This window comes from Synchiropus splendidus, chromosome 4 (assembly GCF_027744825.2).
Source record: "Synchiropus splendidus isolate RoL2022-P1 chromosome 4, RoL_Sspl_1.0, whole genome shotgun sequence".
NCBI lineage: Eukaryota > Metazoa > Chordata > Actinopteri > Syngnathiformes > Callionymidae > Synchiropus > Synchiropus splendidus.
The window spans coordinates 30566178-30585571 of record NC_071337.1 but is presented as its reverse complement, the minus strand read 5'-3'; the positions used below and the strand labels follow the sequence as shown (position 1 = coordinate 30585571).

At 41.7% G+C, this 19394-nt stretch overlaps 1 protein-coding gene across 4 annotated transcripts in view; it reads right to left on the bottom strand.

Annotated features, from left to right (window-relative positions):
- Positions 1-10701, bottom strand: part of adcy2b (adenylate cyclase 2b (brain)) — a 42057-nt gene extending 31356 nt beyond the window's left edge. For 2 of the 4 annotated variants that reach the window (XM_053862698.1, XM_053862699.1), the window contains exons 1-2: positions 9876-10701; positions 3364-3561 (exon numbers count right to left, since the gene is read on the bottom strand). In XM_053862698.1, coding sequence (XP_053718673.1) covers positions 3364-3561; positions 9876-10139 — 462 coding nt within the window. In that variant the 5' untranslated portion in view covers positions 10140-10701. The remainder of the gene's footprint in view (positions 1-3363; positions 3562-9875) is intronic. The other 2 variants (XM_053862701.1, XM_053862700.1) reach the window with 2 other exon arrangements.
- Positions 10702-19394: the final 8693 nt, after the last annotated feature.

The window sequence follows — 19394 nt, the reverse complement described above, 5'->3', positions numbered from 1 at the left end:
ATTTCTGGTTTTGATCTTTTTTCAGCGCACAAACATACACTATCACAACAACCTCAGTGATGTGTGGTTTCAGATTCATGATTTTACAGAGGAAACAATGACAGTCAATCACACACATCTGCCAACTTACTTTTTTCACACAGACACACTCTCTCACATTCAGTTACAACACAACAAGACACATTTATAGTACAACCATAATCGGATTTACTACCTCCTCCCACTGGTTATTCACACTGACCACTAGCGCTCATTCTCTCATAGCACCGACCCACGAGACCACCAGTACCAATCATGAGGCCACCTACAGTAACTACTTCTCTTCTGCCTTCTAACTGGCCAGAGAGTTAGGTACGGAGGAGAGAATTGTACAGGACCCTTATGTAATCCACAGTCAAAGTTTTCACTTATTTAAATCCAGATTATCCAACTCCCTCTTGATGTCGACACTTTAAGTGTCACTGACAGCAACACCAACCAATGCAGAATTGAAAGAAGGTTATAATTCTGTGCATACAAAACAATTTATTAGAATTACAAAATGCCGCCGCCATCTTGTGACGTCACAGGAGGCACCAAACACAGGTGTGCTGTGCACTAAAGCGGTGGCAGTATCAGCAATATCAGTGAATAATGGGGTACGGTTATTGAGGAAATAGAGCATGTTCATGTAAAATGAATCAGTGAGTGCCCCAGCCTCCTCTATTTTGATAGGTTGGTATCATTCCACGCCATTTATGTTACTTTGTTTTTTCATGACAATATTAAATATTGATGTTTGACCCCGGAATTGATACTGTAATTTTTTACATTTTATGTGATGTTATATCTATTTATAGGTTTCAGATTAGACAGTCAAAACAAAGGGGAAAACGTTTAAATTCGACTCAAACTACAACTTCAGCCAAATGTATACAAAGAACTCCGCTGAAATGACATAAATACTAACTTGGTGAGCACACTCTGCTTACTGCTCCTCTGATCAAGGGTCGTCCTGAGGTGCAGTATAGCAGTGAAATTCATTGCAGATTGTTTATTAAATCCAGCTCCAATTGTTTTTTCTTCCACTGCAAGTTCTCAAACGATTGAGATTGACTAGCCCACCTACTAACGAAAAGTGTTCATGCACATTGTAATTAAACAGAAATTATATATAATTTCACATACATTTACACAATATAAGGGAAAATGATTTAATAAAAGTACAATAATAAACACAATCAAGGCTCACCAGTATTAGAAGCACGATTCAACACCTGCATTTGGGATAAAGTCAAATCGGTACAAAATCATATCGTCCCATCACCAAATTGGCATCTCACTTCCAAACCTAAATATATATGCAACATATTGATCATCCTACCTCTTATGCAAAGTAAATAGTATTTGAGAACGACAGTGTACATTTGAGAAGCGAGAGGAGAAGATGAACATTCATAATTCGGAATGACGCCACCCTCAAAGGCTGCTAGTGTCTCCACTCCACTAAAGAGGAATCGTGGTGAGGTAAAGAGAGAGGTGAGGTAATTACAGCAGAGTGATAGGGGTGATGGAGAGTTGGGCAGTCTGAGAGTAGGAGGTGAGGAAACCAGGAATTGATGAATGGGGTGAGACAAGGTGATAAACTAAATAGGATTCATTTGACAAAGAGTCTGGCAATGAAAATGAATGTGACTGTCAGCTGATTTGTTCTCATCTGACATGTTGAATTAATCTAGCACAGTGTGCACGCACTCACTCGTCCAAAACAGTTGTACTCATTGACAGAAAATTCATTTAGGCGTCTAGCTCCCAAGACAAAAACACAATTTCACTGTTTTTGAGGAGTCGATCAACTCAGATAGAAGAAAAATTACTTTATAGAATGTTTTGTTTTTAAGTTTGTAATACAATAAACAAGATCAAGGGGCAATACGGAGGGCTCCTTTTACTTTCTATTTTTTTTGTACATAATCACATAATAAACACTAGCAAAACACTAGTCAATAAATACTATCTGAGGAGGAGTCCACCTTTAAAGTATGTTCACACCAGACTGGCAGCAACCATTGACTACCTTAAAGAATCAGTCGACCAGTCGCCAAATGTCGTGCAGGGTGACGAGCACAGTGACATGCCTGATTGTAGTGTTGTGAATAATAATTCAACAAGAAAGAAATCTGTGTAATAAATTGATCCGAACACTTGCATAGTGTTAAACGTTTAACTCAAATGTAACGCAAATATTGCATCTGACTTTTAGGTCCATACTTTTGACATTTTGTTGACATGAAGCCACATTGGCACTTCATTTAAAAACCCATTAAAGTGGACAATGACACATTTTCATGACACGTGCCATGCTGCTCAGTCCTGTTCAGTCTGATACGGACGCCACCGCCTCTTGGGGCATCAGATTCTCCAGGTGTAGCGTCAGCTAGGGGGAATCAGTGAATGTGAGCAACACCAGCTGTCACCTTCTCTTTCATTTAATTTCATCTTCCAGTTGTCGTACTTTCCCTCGCTGCAAATGACACAAGTAAATCTGGCTTCTGAATGCAATAATAATAATACCAATACCAATAATAACATCTAGATCGATGTATCATTTTATAGAACGCTGTTCACAACGTGCTATACAGGCAAACCAGCAAAACATGTAAGCACTTGCTCGTCCACAAAGGTGGACAGCGATGTCCTCAGTGAGCTTGAACTAATAAAATACTAGGAGGATATTACATAAATACAAAAGTGAGTTTTTAGCAGAGATTTAAAGTGATTGGTCACAATGCTGCAACTTGTTGTTTCAATTTGAGTGTTGGACACTACAGATGTCATTTGAAATGTGTTCCTAGATGCGCACGGAATCTGTGACCCAGTCGCCCCAAACGTGTCACATCCCCTGCTCCCATAATGACAGTTTGTCAGATGTAATAGCACCTCCACAATGACTTCACGTGTAAGTTTGTTGCTTTCAACGTGTACATCATGTGTGGTGTGAATTTAGAGTGCATGTCAGTCTCTGGTGGTGACCACATAGCCGTGTCTCGGACACTTCACTCTATGATCTTAAACTGCACAGGCAAAGTGCTACACAAAACAAGACCTTTCTCAAACAGCCCTTGGTGTACAAAAAGTACATAAACACATCCATGCATCTTTGGTGACCCACTGCCTAGTCCTGTCCAGGGTTGTGGGAAGTGCTGCAGCCTATCCCAGCGGTCATTCGGTGAAAGGCAGGAATACACCCTAGACAGGTCGCCAGTCCATCGCAGTGTGTGTAAGAAGAGTTGCCCACAAACATATATAACAATGTAAAACTATAATAATATGATTTCTAGGAGGTTACATTGCAAATCCCACTGAGACTCAAAAGGCACATACCTGGTCCCAGGGACTGAGTATTCCCCCTGAGAACATGAACAGGTAGCCCATGATCACCAGACAGGCCCATATGAGTAGGGAGAAGAGCTGCAGCATCCGCTTGAAGATGGACTCAATGCAGACCAGGACAAATATGGACAGAAACAGGAAAAGAGCAGCCGGCACTGTAATGAGGAAAGCCAAGTGGTCCTCTGTATTCTGAAAAACAAGATGGACAGCAGAACTGGTCATCATGCTGCAGACGGAGAATGTGTAACATTTATTAAAAAGAGCTTTTTGGGAAAGAGGCATCAGAGGAGCCCAATCCTGCGTTGGCAAATCTTTAACAAACGTATATGTTGGCTGCATTTTGAAGATATCGTTTTAATCCCTGCTTTAATTTGAAGTCCGCTGATGCTTCTCATTGGACGTTAACAAGATCGAATCAAATGTGAATTTACAAAATTACGTCTTCTTGAAATACACTACTGCAACTGCACAAACCACACAAGCTGCGGCATTTTGTATTAACATACATGATTAAATATGAAATGTATTTCATTATATTTCTCAATATTGAAACAAGTAGTTAATGACACTCTGAATCTGTCAATGTTCTATTAAAAAAAAAAAAGATTGATTGACTCCAGTTTTGCACTATAATAGCTGCAAAGAACGTGAGACGAGCTTTGAACATGCATCTGGCCCAACTCATTTATATTCAAATCTGGACCAACTCAATTTGTATTTGAAACACCCTGGTCAACAAAATGACACAAACACACATGCAAGCCTCAATCGCTAGACAGACAGTCTGAGCCCAGAGAATGTGCCACTGTATCAGTTCTGCTGCGAACCGTCAAAGTCAGCATTTTGAAAAACATCACTACAATGGACACACACACACACACACACAGAGAGAGAGCACACAGAACACAATGACCCCCACCAACTGTTTGAGCACTCAGTAAGGACACACAGACTTCTCTGCCACTGTGTTTGCTCAACAGGAGAGGTGTCAGTCAGATGAGTGACAGCCAGAATGGGGTTGAAATGTGTACATAAAAAAAGACGCAGGGCTATTCTTCATTATTAAATGAAACTTCAAATGAACATCTTACAAATCTTTGTAACTGCAGCCTTTGGAGCGTGATTGGAGGATAGAGCCACTCCCCTGCACAGCCATTACGGCGTCTAACAGAACAGGCTGTCGGGCAACGCAAACAAAGACGAAGGTTGGGATTATGGTGGGGAAGGTGCGCCTTTCACCCGACATGTTGTATCCTATCTGGTGTCACTTGGTATATAAAGTGCCCAACAGCCTGATGACGTTTTTTTTCCCTCATGGAATTTGATGTTTAGTGAACAATCTCCAAGATGCAAGGGTATCCTTCAGTCCCTGTGCCCAAGATCTCCTCTTCGTGCTTATCAGGGAAATAACCAGTTTGTAGGAACGTGCCCGTCATAGTGAAATCAGTCACTATGAAGAAGACAGTGAGGCTCTTGCACGGGTCCATGGTTCATTTGGACCATAAATCAGTCAATGCCGCAAAATAATGTGCATCACGCACTTCTGCCTCGACTTCTGCGTGCACTTTCTTGTACATAGCTGGCAGTGCAACATATGAAAAATAGTTGCGGCAGTGGATTGCTGGGTTTACGCCAGGTACTTTGAGACTGTGGTGGAGCGGAGCAGAACGCAACCAATCAAAAAGTGATGGTGAAACAGAGGGGAAAGTTTTGCCAAAGGTCGCTGTGTGGACCGCAATTGTAAATTAAATGTGAATCTAATTGAATTAAAAACAGACACAGGTGTGGATCGAAATCAAGATATTTTTTATTTATTGTGCAACCCTACTCTGAAGTTACTGTAAATGTATAATAAGCATTTGTCATCAAGCAAGTCTCATCTTATTCTGACTTGACTCTTCCACTTCTGATAGACGGATTAGAGGAACGATAACAGTGCAAACAGAGTGAAACAGTGTTTTTAGCATTCAAGAGGCTTTATTTTAAAAGCTGGGCACACTTTTTATTTTGTATGTTAGTATGACAGCTGTTCACGTAACCAATGCATGGATATAGAATTGCATGAGTCAGGGTCTGGTGGCTACACCCCACAGAAGCTGCTTGCTGTTAATACTTCAGCCGTATGTTGAGAAAGTGGATTGGATCCTGGCGAGGATGTAAGCAAGACTTCAGACTAATGAAGGGGAAAGGGTCTTTTTTAGGTTAGAGTAGACACAACACAACAGACTTTTTTTTTGCAGGGGATGAAATACGCCTTTCTCAGTTTGCACATTGCAGATTGCAGGGAACAAAAATTTCTAAAAGCCTGCATTGAAAAGCATTACCCCAGACATACCAGACACAGACGCCTGCCATTGTGTGCTGCTTTGTCTTTTAGAACAATTATTACCCTTTTTAACCGACTATTATATCTGCGAGAGAACAAAGCAGCGACTGGAAGATTGTTCAGCCAGGGAATAAAATGGGGGGATTGATATAGTGTTAATGTTAATAGATTTTCTTGTGATATACTACATTTCACTTGGGTGATGCCTCTATCGAGTCAATGAGTGTATGAAGCAAAAGTCCAGACACAGCAAATGCAAAAGACATGATCTTACTGCGGGCAATTTTGGAACATCAAAGATATTTAAGACAATTTTGTTACAATTGAGTTTGTACTGCAGTGAACCTGCAAAAGTGACCGTGACCCATGTACATCGAGGAAATTCAATGTAACTCTATGCGTAATGGCGTATCAGTGCATCCATAGCGTTTTGTAAAATACACATTCTTCAAGAGATCAATTTACAAAAAAATAAACCTTCAACGTCATTATTGCTGTTACTCCATTACAGCCATCACAGCAGTCCTGGCTTGCAGCTGCAAGTCAATAATTAATTTTTTCCCTGCAATATTCAATCATGTGAATCATGCTATCGCCTTTTGTCAGGTGGCTCCCACCCCAGGCTGTATTGGCTGGATGATGCAGAATCAATTATTGGAAAATGAACACGTATTTCCATTTAAAATATCAATAAACAGAAGGCCTAATGCGCACAAATGTGAAATGATGCTCAAGGAAAAGACAGAAGGATGACTAATGACTTCAAATTGATCAAATGAGTCGATAGAATAAGAGTTCATTTTACAATGTATAACGTCGCACATCAATCACTGAACATCTAGACTACAATCATGGCACGCTGTTATATTCGTCAAACTGGAAGACGCACACGAGCGCACTCTGTAATGAAGGATAAGATATTTATAGTTAAATGTTGATAGTCTGTAAAGGAAATGGAGCACTTCCCCTGACAAACACACCCAACGTGAGTCTTCTCCTCATTTGTAGCATCAAAAAAAATCTGCTCACACACAGAACAGTCACGTGGAACACAACATGAAAACACTAAAAAAACAAGCCAGTTTGCTGGTAAACACATAAAGCAACATCCCCATCTCCCGGTGTTGTCCAGCTCCCCACTGTTGATTCCCTCTAATATTTTTTCACCAGAACGGCTCAAGCTCTGAGGCACAGTGTCCATTAATAAAAGCATCAGATTAAAAGAATATGGAGGGCTATTGAAAGTGAAAGAATATTAGCCGAATAGATTTTAAACTGTCCCTTGGACGCATTTACAGGGAAAGCCAGGGAGCCAGCCATTACATTGACCGGTTAAGGAAATTAAATCCATCAGGATGGTCTAAATAAATGTCCGGAAATGTAGTTAGCAGTGCCTCCAAGAACAATCACTGAGTGCGTGCCTGGGGTGGTTCTTTGAACAGTGTGGATTATATCGACAAGACTGTTGAAAACATCGGGCAGACTACACATTTTATGACGATTTGGTATTTATGCCACACTTGAGAAACAATAGCTTATGTGAGCGCATGTTTAGTGAAACACCTTTTTTACTTGACAAACGCACCACAACCCACGCAGCTGCACACTCATCTCACTCTTGATCTGCTCTGTAAACCTGGTGGTAAGTGGTGCTCCATGGACTGTTGTCACACAACATCATACAAACAAATGGAGGTCATCCAGCCACTTGCAGCGCAGTTGTGAGGCCTAGACAGTGCGCATATTTTTCATTTCACCTGAAATCTCTCACTGCTTCTCACCTGGACTCAATGCAGTTTGCCTACAAAGCCAACAGATCTGTGGACGATGCAGTGAACCAGGCCCTTCATTTCGTTCTGGAGCATCTGGACTCCCCAGGAACCTATGCCTGGATCCTGTTTGTGGATTTCAGCTCTGCTTTCAACGTGATTCTCGCAGCTCTTGAAGACAAGCTTCGCCAGCTCAATGTGCCTGACTCCTTCTGCAGATGGATTACAGACTTCCTGACCAGCTGGAGTCAGTGTGTGCATCTGGGGACTGTCTCAGACACTCGGACCCTCAATATCGGGTCTCCTCAGGACTGTGTTCTCTGTTCATGGCTCTTCTCTACACTACACACTAACTGCTGTACCTCCAGCCACCAGTCCGTGAAGCTGATTTTCAAGTTTGCGGATGACACCACCATCATCTCAGATGGAGATGAGTCAGCTTACAGGAGGGAGGTGGAGCGGCTGGTGTCCTGGTGCAGCCACAACAACCTGGAGCTCAACGCCCAGAGGACAGTGGAGATGGTCATAGACTTCAGGAGAGTCACAGTTTCTCTGTCCCCTCTCATGTTGGCTGGTTTATCCATTTCCATTGTAGACTCCTTCTGCTTCGTGGAAACCACCATCACTGAGGACCTCAAATGGGAGCTGACCATCAGGTCCCTCATCAGGAAGGCCCAGCAGAGAATGTTCTTCTTGAGGCAGCTACAAAAACTACGACTGCTGACAGAGTTGCTGGTGGAGTTCTACACGGCCATCATCCAGTCCATCCTCACCTCCTCCATCACTGTCTGGTACAACAGCGCCACCTCCAGGGACAAGGGCAGACTGCAGCGCATCGTACGTTCTGCTGAGAAGGTGATCGGTTGCAGGCTGCCACCACTTCATGACCTATATGTCTCCAGGACGCAGAGACGTACAGGTCGGATCAGAGTCGACCCTTGTCATCCTGGTCATGGACTGTTTGTCCCTCTTCCCTCTGGCCGGAGGCTACGGTCCATCCAGACCAGAACCTCCCGTCATAGGAACAGCTTCTTCCCCTCAGCCATTAGACTGTTGAATTTGTGATCAGTCTTTATTATTTTATTTTAACAGCACTTTATATCGAAGCAGTTTCCTAGTTGGAGGGACCCCCACTGACCATGGCAATAAATTCTATTCTGATTCAGATTCTGATTTCAACTATCTGACGACAATTTTAGTTTTTTTTCTGACAATGAAAACAATAGAAATGTTTTTAGAATTATAATTATTTAAAGTACAAAATTATTTGTTGTAATATTGAAATTGTAATGAGCTAATTTAAATGTATAAACAAATATCAGTTTAAGTTTTATTTTTTATGTTTCACCTTAAAACATTCGATAAAAGTTGAAAGTTGAAGAACTAGTAGCACAAACTCAAGTAGTAACGATGGTACGGTGGCCAGACACCTTCCATCTGGAGCTCCAGCATTAAAGCTTTGAAGTTTCAATCAGGATGATAAATGATAGTCTTTGTTTGTTTTTCAAAACTGCCGGGTCTTTGAGTTATCAGTGCAATGCATTACCAGGACATAATTTGGTGAAACCTCAGCAGACACAGTCCTGTGTTGCCTTTTAAGAAAAACTGACAAGATCCACTCTGAGCAGGGTCAAAAGGTGACCATCAATGAGACAGAGAAGAAGAAAAAAAAATGAAGCCAGGACTTTCATCATGCTCATATAAGAGGCCAAAACCAAACCATCGTAGAAGATTATTGCTTCTCATAAATGCTGGTTTAAATTCAAACTTGACAGCAACATTATTCGACTAGATTGATCCACTCACTCCGAAGCAATATCAGCCATGGGTTCAGGTGCTCGCAGACTCTTTTGAGCGGTGCATTTACTGCTCACAGGCGTGTCAGTAAGAGACAGTGCCTGACTTTTGTTTGATATCTAGTTTAGTGGAAACATTTTTGAACACTTATGATCCATTACTGATGACTTTAGTGCACAAGAGAGCAGCTAGCTTTGATTAATCTGCTTATGAAACTATAAATAGCTCACTGTCCGCCCCATTTACTTAGATCAGGGCATGGAGTGATATTTAATGTCTTAGGAAAACAAAAGTTTATATAAAAAACAAATGTTTGCTCTGTTTTATTCATTTTTAATTAAAATATTTCCACTTTAAAATTGTCACCAAAATAGGTTTGAGAGAAATTTTATTTAAACTAACAAAAAAAGAAAACAAGAAAAGCACCCAGAGAGTGCACACCTCTGCCAGGCAGCTCCAGTTCGCATATTTCTGGGAATATTTCATCCAAATCTGTCAATTTAACTTTAATTTTGAACACTGCCAGAGAGGCAGAGCAACACCATTGAAAGCATAACCTCCTTGGTAGAGGTAATAAGAAATGTATAAGAAAAAATATAATATAAACTCACCAGCCCGGAGGCGAAAAAGACCACAAGTAGAGCGAGGCAGGTTCCCATGACAATCAGCAGAAGGAAAACGATGAGTGGATGCTGCTGGCTCATTCTGTAGTAGGACTCGTATAGCCAGTCTTGGGGCTTCTCCCCTTCCACACAAAGTTCTCCCTGGAAGCCGGGACAGCCATCTGCAAGGCTCTCGGGACCCTCTGCTCCCTCTCCGCCGTCGCTCTTCTCTAGCAGGTAGCGTCCACGGGTCCATAGAGCTTCCTGCCACATGGGTAGTTGCCTTTTACAGGACGTACCTGTTCACCGGCCTCTGCTCTTCACCAAAGCACAAGAAGCTCTTTGGAGTGAGTTTGTCTTCCTGCTCCTACACCGTCTGTTCTACGCTTTTAAAAGTTCGCTGAGACGGACCGGCATCTGAATCACTTCACTTTCCATTGTGTCCTTTAGTCTTGGCGAATCCTTCTCCTCTTGGCGGCGCTCCTCTACAAAAGGCAGCATGAGCAGTAATGACAACAACACACCTGCCCAGTCGGGAGGCAGGGAGCAGTATCGGAGCAGCAGAGAGGCACCATGTTCCTAAGCTGAGGTGCAAATGAGAATGAGAGCCAGCGCAAGCGGCTGAGGAAGGGGGAGAGCGAGAACAACTGGGAGGGAGGAAGAGAGACAGGGAGGAGAAGAGGGTGTGTGTTCATGTGGTTTAGTGGGGGTGACTGCGTGATCCAGACTCGATACTTCTCAGAACACTACATGTGTGGACAAGTGTTTAAAATTCCAACATAAAAGTGAGGAATAACTTGTCTGGTATCAGATGTAAAAAAAAAAACAAAAAAACATCTGCATAAATTATTATGTTCATTCCTGAATTAAAAAAAAGAAAATCCGTCAGTATTGTCCATTCCCCATGGATGCTGTTGATAGCACTCACTCTGATTTGGATATCTTGACAGAACACACCAGAAGTTTGAATCATGTCGGTTAATTAAAAGTAAGAATTATGACAATTAAATACTGTACATATGACGGTTTCACTGAGCCTAGTAGCTTCACATCGAGGACGCTTAATGCATTCATTTCTGTTGCCATGTGAGTATTACATGTCAAGGGTGAGCTGCGATATTTCCACCAACCCAGAGGCAGAATGTGAGGTAGATGATGCTGTTTCCCCCCCAGCAGTGGGCAACACAGTGGGTGGACTTTTCGAGTGTGTTGTGTGTCTGATCAGTGATTCCTCTCTGATCCACATCCATTGGTACTAAGTGCAGAGTTACTGGTGGTGCACTACATCTGTCAACGAGACTTTGCTATTTTAGGAGTTGTGATATCAGAAAGAGATCGTAATCTACATCAAGAACAACGACTTTTTTTCTTTTTTTTTTACCAACACAGAGACTCAGAATACGGACAACAGACGCAGCAGCCACTGTACTGTGTGTAGGGTTCTCAAATTGAAAACACAGTTCTCTAGAGATTGAAATTATATTGCAGCTACAAACATTGAATATCAAATCTATACACTCGTGCTTTGACTAATGGAGCACATGGTGCCAGGAAACAAAAAATACCAAGTGCAGTGATCATTGACCGAAGGTTTTTTTCTTCTCGCACATGTCTGCTTTTTATTCCTACTGTCTCTCGAGACATTGAGGGCAGTTAGGACCTTATTTCGAGGCTTTCTTCACAGATTCACAATAAAAGGACAGTGAAACATACCTGCAGATTATGAGACAAATGAAAATGTCTCATCCCTATTCAACACAGACCAGTGACCGTCCAGAAATAGAAGACAGGAAAGCCACTGGGAAGGAAACAAGGGGATTAAGAGAAGCAGGCATAAATATTCTGACAGGTATTTTTCACTGAGACTGGATCAGAGAAATCAATCTTTGGGAAAGTAGCATGAGGGGAAAATCGCAGAGAATCTCGATCCATTGAGCGAGCGTGATGACAATAATGACAGTTAATGATAATGGCAGCGACCTCATCATGTCCTGCCATCATGTATCATTGAAAATGCTCACCGGGTTCCAGACCCACTGAAGATGAAGAAGGGAAAGAGGAACTCTGTGAATTCTATCTTACAATGTTGTTCAGACCCTGTAAATGAAAAGTACAAAATCATTTGAAAGATTTTAGTATTCATGCCATGAGCAACGGCCCTTTGTGATCTTCAGCAATCAGCTTTGCCGCACTTTGAACACAGTATGAAATCAGTTAAGTAATTTGCCAATGAAGAGTTGACTCTATATTGTCATCTTCGCCATCACACTCATTGTGAGTGCTGAGACATGCTTTATATTGCTGGAGTTGTTCTTAACCTCCTTCCCTTGGTGAAGGTTTTGTTTCTAACAGAGTTGCTTTCTCTGTCTGGATGTGCAACACGACTTCAAAAACCTATCGACAATTTTGATTGAGACTGTCAGAACAAGTCAATAATAGGATAAGGAACAAGTATTTGGATTTTGATCTATTTGGATTTATGAGCATTCGAAAAATGTAATAGATTAGATACCTTTCTATAAAAGAGGGTCACATGTCCAGCTTTGGTTAAAAAGTTAGCACAGCCAGAAATCCTGCCGTTGTAAAACAAAATATCCAATGACTGAACAACTGAAATAAATCCACTTTCATGGGTCTGTGTTGACAAAATGAGCAAAACAAAACATTGCACTCAGAATAAATTTAAAGGGGTAGGTTTATCTCTAATAACAACAGAGGAGTTGCATCAAAAGTAAAAACTTTTTTTCCTTGTTATATCAAGTTGACATTTACAAACCTTTTGAATTGAATGAGTGTCAAGGACAAAAAAGGGAGGATGGGCTGTGGCATCACCGAAGCAATCAGGCCTGTTCGTAAGGACTAGGGTTAGGGTTAGCCAAGTAAAGCGTGCCATGTATCATCCTACCAAGACATTAGTGGCTGTATTTCAACACGAGAGCTTTGTTCAAAAACAACCTTAATCCACTGAGCTTGTGTAGCAGGGTCTTCAGGAAAGACACCTTCACAGCCAAAAGCACTCTTCTTCATCTTTATAAGCAAGTGTTTTTTAACCAGTGTGTTGCAGCAGAGACCATCTGGTGAGCCATTGGAAATGATCCAAATTCACCTCTGGAGATTGGGATGTGCGATATGACATTAGATGAACGTGAACGAGTAGAAACTTGATAGTTGGTTTAAGCCTAAATGTGCTCCAAAATGCGAAGACACAAAGAACAATTACTGTTATGAAGCAAGCAGAGATCATGAATGTTAAAGGTTTGTCTGTAAACCCCACAAAAATGAGGTAGATAAGGAACTGTATACTAAACATATCACAGTGCAGTCTGACAAAAATGCTTTTTATGGCTAACAATCAGAGATCAGATGAAAAAACAAGTAGGATGTCTACTTTATAGAAGCAGATGAAAAGACACCCGAACTGTAACATGTTTGAAGATGCTGGATCTTTAATGAGCAGGTTCAATTAGCAGACATTATACTGTGATCTTTTTCTTCAGTTACTTAAGTTTGCATTTTAAGTTCTGGTGCACTTAAGAGTCTGTTCAAATGACTGTGTCGACTCATGTCTTCTATGATCTTTAGGTTCTGTGTTTATTGAAAGCAAACTTTTTTTCAAAGCCTGTTGTCGTTCATCTTTTGGTAAGTTCACATTCTTTGCATAATATCTTGGAAAAAATATGTTCTTTGGCCTAAATTGTAGGATTTTTAGCATGATAACCGTGACTTTAACAAAAAAAAATATGCTGATATGATATTTTTGCCATATGCCTCACGCCTATGTGAAGACATTCTTTTAACCAATGAATTTTCTGCAATTACTTTCTGTAAATAGCATACCAACATAGCGGAGTGTCAGTAGCTACAATTGACCATAAATAAATAGGGATTTTCTAGAATTTCAACAAAGCACAATTGTGCTTTGGCTGAGGCTCTGTTAGTGGTGCGGCTTTTTTTCACGAGTGAAGTGGGCCGTGGCTTAAAAAAGGTTGAAAAGCAATGGTGTCGATAACTGAAAATATGGATGACCACTGTAGGGCACCTTTAACATGAGTTACATAGACAAAATACATGTCAGGCCATCAGCGGTGGCGCTTGCGGAGGGCAAAGGGGCAGCCCACAAATTGATGTTCATCCAGTTTAGTACATAGAGAAATGCTCCAAATTACACACTTACATTTTTTACTGATTACAAATGTGAGCACCACCTATATCATTGTTGGCAACAACTTGAAAAAAACTACTTTAAAAAAGTCGTATCCTAGCATAACTATAACTGATTATTAAAATGACTCAACGTCTATATGCTGTATACCGCTAATATTTTTGTTTTTAATTAGTCAGTAATGATTTGGGTATTAGTCAGGGATCGTATGAAAATACTCAACATCCTCAGTGGGAACACCAGTACCTCAGTACCACATTTTTGTGACAAATTACTGCAATACATCACATGATAGTGATTTAATTTTTCATTGTCCCATGTTTATATGAAAGAGCGTCATATAAATAGCGAGAGTGTGGTGTAATAATTCCTGCAAGGTACTGACCAATATGCAGCAGTTGTGAGAAATGACTGGTGAATGAATGAAAAAGCCGAGTGCTGTGAGTCGAGTCAGCTATTCTCCAGCAACACATTTCCTTGGAAGTAGCTTTAGGCATTGGTCCAGTCGGTGTTGCTGAAAAATAGGCTGTGCAGATGTGACTTTCTTCAGGCCTGTAATTGAAGCTGTAGTCAGCACAAAGACTGTGTAAACAGTATTTGGCCAAGAAAGACTGCCTAACCAGTCAACATGTTTGCCATATCACCATGTGCCTTTGTCATTTTGAATAGAATAAAAGGGAAGGACGAGAGTGGAAGAATACTGACTAACCAAAGAGAGCAGTACGGTTTATGGGCTCCAAGTGCAATTGACTGCACAACTGCATAATTCTGGTGCAGCAGTAGTTTTTAAGTGGAAGCATTTTTGTGTCTTTAAATCTTATTAGGTGCTGAAACATACTCACCTGTCAACAGCAATTTTGTTTACAGGGACAGTGACATTTCACACAAGTGTGACAACAGCTAAAGTTAGCTTAGCCAGGTGTTTCTTATCATTTGGCGCTGAGAAACATCCGTGTCTCAATGAGATTGAATGACTCTAATTTTCATAGCCCTCTAAAATATTCACACAAACATTTCCAGTGACAAATTTGACAAATTTCCCTTTCACATCCCACCTACTGTCGCTCCATGTACAGTCGACGAATTCGGTCCGGTCCGGGTGGTTCTCCCTCTTGTGGCGAGTAGAGGTATCCACATCTTCTGAGAGCACTGCGTTCTTCTGCCAGCATTTTACTTTCATCCATTGATTAAATTGCTTGTGATGGACAGCATCTCTCTGATCATTCATCCTTCATCACTTCAAATCTCCATCTCAGAGGTGATAGCCCCTGCTTATCCTGAGGGTGTCCATGCACCGGATGAGTCATGTGCTTGTGGGTTCAAAATTTAAAATAACGAGGTTGTTATAGTTGGGTTTCAGTGTGGAGTCATGGCTAAGTTTCACCTTGTGTTTCGGATGGTGAAGTTGAGGCGGGTATGAGGCTGGGGAATGCATTATGGGAATGAGAAGCCTCCAAAAATCCTAACAAGGATAGAAATATGAGTGTGTGTGTGTGTGTGTGTGTGTGTGTGTGTGTGTGTGTGTGTGTGTGTGTGTGTGTGTGTGTGTGTCTGTGTGTGTGTGTGTGTCTGTGTGTGTGTGTGTGTGTGCGCGCCTGCTCCTCGCAGCATACTACAGGGAAACATATGGCTTCCAGCAGGGATGACAAGATTAATGAACATGAATTTGTTTAAGGAGAAAGACCGATACACTCGCCTGCACACATCCTTCTTGGCACATCTGTAACAGACCAGTCATTAAAAAGGATTCCTTACAGTGCCAGTTAGGCTGCAGGTTCCATATGAATGTAGCTAACATTCATAGAAGTAGCAGTCTCTCTCGCTGGATGTCATTTGAAAGACCAGACGAATGAGAGTGAAACACTCACCACGACAATCTAACAAAACACTATCTGGACGAGAGCCGAAACTAAATGAATTCAAAGTGTTTTGAGATCATCAGCCCACTCTGCAGTGGTGAGAGCAGTGAGTGAAGACCCACTATTGTATGTATATCATTGTGGGAGTCAGCTCTAAGACATTAGATCAGCTCCAAAACCCATGCCGACAGATTCATGCGTTCATGTGTCAGGGACAGGCCTGTCAGCCGAGCCAAAAGACTCAGTTCTATGTGGATATTCTCAGATGATTTTGTATGTTTTGAAGACAGTTCTGTTGTGATTATGACATAACTTTATCAAGACTCAGCATACAATCAACTTCCATGAGAATTGTGTTGGGTCAAGGCAAAAACTACGTTCTCAGCCTGGTTTTAAACTTGTCTGCCGTCATGATAACCAAGCCACTCTGGTCTTTCTCTAGATCCACAAAGACACAGAGCAACTTCCAAACACCAGATCTGTGCTGCTCTTCCTCAGCTGCTCACCTCTCCTCCTACACTTTTGACTCAAATGGAACAATGTCTGGACCTACTGCCATCCCGCTCTTGTTCCTCTTCAGAGCTGCCTCTACTTACAGTAGGTCCGACTTAACTCCTGTAACTACTGTATCTTATTTCTAAATAAATGATCAATCTGATGCCTGCAGGAGCGCCATCATGTCAGCATGCTTGAATTACAGCCAGATACTCCAGGTGTTTTAAGGCAATTAGAAAATTATTTGTTAATATAGAGCGATTCATTTCACCAGACTGACCAAACCAGTGAACCGGAAAAGGGCTTTAACGCTGTATATTCTACGAACACACTGCTTCAACAAACAGATTTGCAACCCATCCAAAAAGCCCAGAGTTTCAACAGGAAGGTAAGTGCAGTGAAGTAGTCGAGCAGAGATTATAATTATCAATTGACTGCGTAGCAATGATGTGACATTGCAGCTGGCTGAAGTGGCTGTAATGCATTTTGGAGGCTATTTATAGAGAATTTAACATATCCTGGTGTAGTCCATCACATTATCATCAGCTTGGGTTGTGCTGAACACCTGCTGCCCACACATGGACACAGACAAGCGCACACATTTGTGACAGAATGAGAGCATATGGAGGAAGAGCGGCCGACATCATCATCCTCACACAAACAGAGTCAGACAGTAAAGCAACATCATGATGCGCTGCCTTCAAGCACAGTAGGAAATAAAATGCTTTGTTTAACTGAGCACCATCCTGACTGAGCCACTTAGCGTTCATTTACTTTTAGGAATTCATTTCAGGAACAGATTAAAATGCTGCTCAGATGTGATTAAAAAAAAAAGCACGGAGCAATTATATTTTTATACCAGTAAAATCTTGGCTTTTCTTTTGTAGCTGCTAGGTAGAGTATTAAATATGTAAGTGCTGAGGATTGCCGAGGCCCATCCCAGCACTAGATTGTCATGGGTTGGTAATTCTCTTCAGGGGAATGATACATCCAGCCTGCGTGATCCCGATTCTCTGTGATGACCGGGGGATGAACCAGAGCCGCCAAAAAAACGGTGGAACTGTGGGCGACACCTCCAGAGACCGCTCACACAAATCACGACTTCTCATTATAACCAACACAGAGGTAGCAAGCAGGCAAAGCTAATGGCTTGCACCTAACAGCCATCAAACACAGACGCCTTTCACTTTGATATTTGATACATTTCAAACACTTTTTTGGTGACTTGATGTCTACATTAGGATGTGGTTAAGCGAGGATGTGTACCTTCAGGTTGTCCGTGAGTCTGCACAACCACGATGAGCCAGACAGCCCGACACCAGTTGAAGTATTTTAAAATATTTTTTTACTTGCTACTCAGGTGGTTTGCCGGAGGACATTGATCAGTCCTTGGATGCCTTACCAAGTTTTGAGGAGATACTTCCTTTTTACAGAGCTGAGGTGGCTTCATCTCTGTTTGTTGCTGCTGTCACAGTGGACAGAACGATTTTCAAAAACTGCCGTAGGAGACGCTGCTTGAAACTCTGAGGAGGCCAAATGACGAAGAAAGAATCACTAGTCATTATGAATGTGCTTATAAGATAAAAAAAACAAAAACAAAAAACAACCATGTCGCCTCAAACTACAGACCCAGATGAAAGTCAAAAGGAAGAAACCAATACGTGTTTTGAAGGGGAGTCGCAACAGCAAAGCTCAGCACCAAAAGAAAATAGAAGGGGGTGAAGGTTGAAGATATTGATTGAGAAAGTGAAGGTTGGTGCTCTGAAAATGAGAAAGAGGGGTCAAAGATGGCAGCACTGATAGAGCAAGTTAAAAGCCAACAACAGGAAATCGTCAAGCTGAAAGAGTCAGAAAAGACACAAAGGAAGGAAAATGACAAAATAAAGGGAGAGATGAAAAGAGTGGAGAACAAACAATCAGAGAACAAAACAACAAGGGAAAGCAGAACCAATCCAGACAAAACTGAAACACTCGTGGCTGAGGCTGAGGTGGGAACCATCCGTCTGAAAGCCAACACAAGAGCCAAGAATGTGATGATAGGTTTTGTGCCAGAAGACATGGAAGCCGATGATGTCAGGTTCTTCACAGAAAACCTGATCTAGTAATGAACGTGAAGGCACGCACTCTCTTCCTTGCAAAGCTGAGAGTTCAGTTCCAAGATGGTAAGATGGAAGTTCAGGCCTACTGGCATGTTACCCATGGAAGATGAACAAGAGTGAGAAGAAATGACTGAGAGTGGCCTGATCAGAAACCTTCTGATGTTGACAAGTAATGGACAATGATGTCAATGACGCAGTCAAAAGGACTAATGATTCATTCATATTCTTAAAGTGAGCAGCGTCTGTGCTCTTACTGTGACAGTCCACAATTCAGTTTACTTGAGGGAGTCTGGAAATCAACTAAGGTAAGAAACAACTAAAGCTTGCAGCCTGTCTGGCAGTAGAAAATACATTAAAAAAGGGCAGGAATTATAAGAACTGTTCTTCTCTCTGCTCCTTTTCCATCCCTCCACTCATGTTGAGATGAAAGAGCTGTTGAATGTTGGATGAGGGATTGAAATAAACAAGGACCAGTCTGAACAGATCCAAAACTCATGTGGAAACTTGCAAAGAACAGTGTGGACAGTCAGTCCGGAGTTGGGAAGGAATCAACTGTAAGTCAGATTCCAGCCTGCTGTCTGAACGCAGCTATAATGAGCTCTGACCTGAAAGAGAACCCAAAGACAACGGAGCTGGGCAGAAACACAGAACCCTTGTTAATGCCTGTGGATGTTCGAGCTGAACAGTAGGCCCGGTGGAGCTCTCCATGGTAGTCAACGCGAAAACGGCAAGAGAATCACCAACCACATCCTCACATTTATCCGAAACTGGGGCAGACTTCACACACAGGTGCAATGTTGTTCACGGCCAACAGCGTTCTGATGCCTTGTCACCAAACTACTCTCAGAAAACACTCGGAGGTGTTGTGATATTGTGTGATATTTGGAATCTGAGTAGAGACTCATCCGACTGG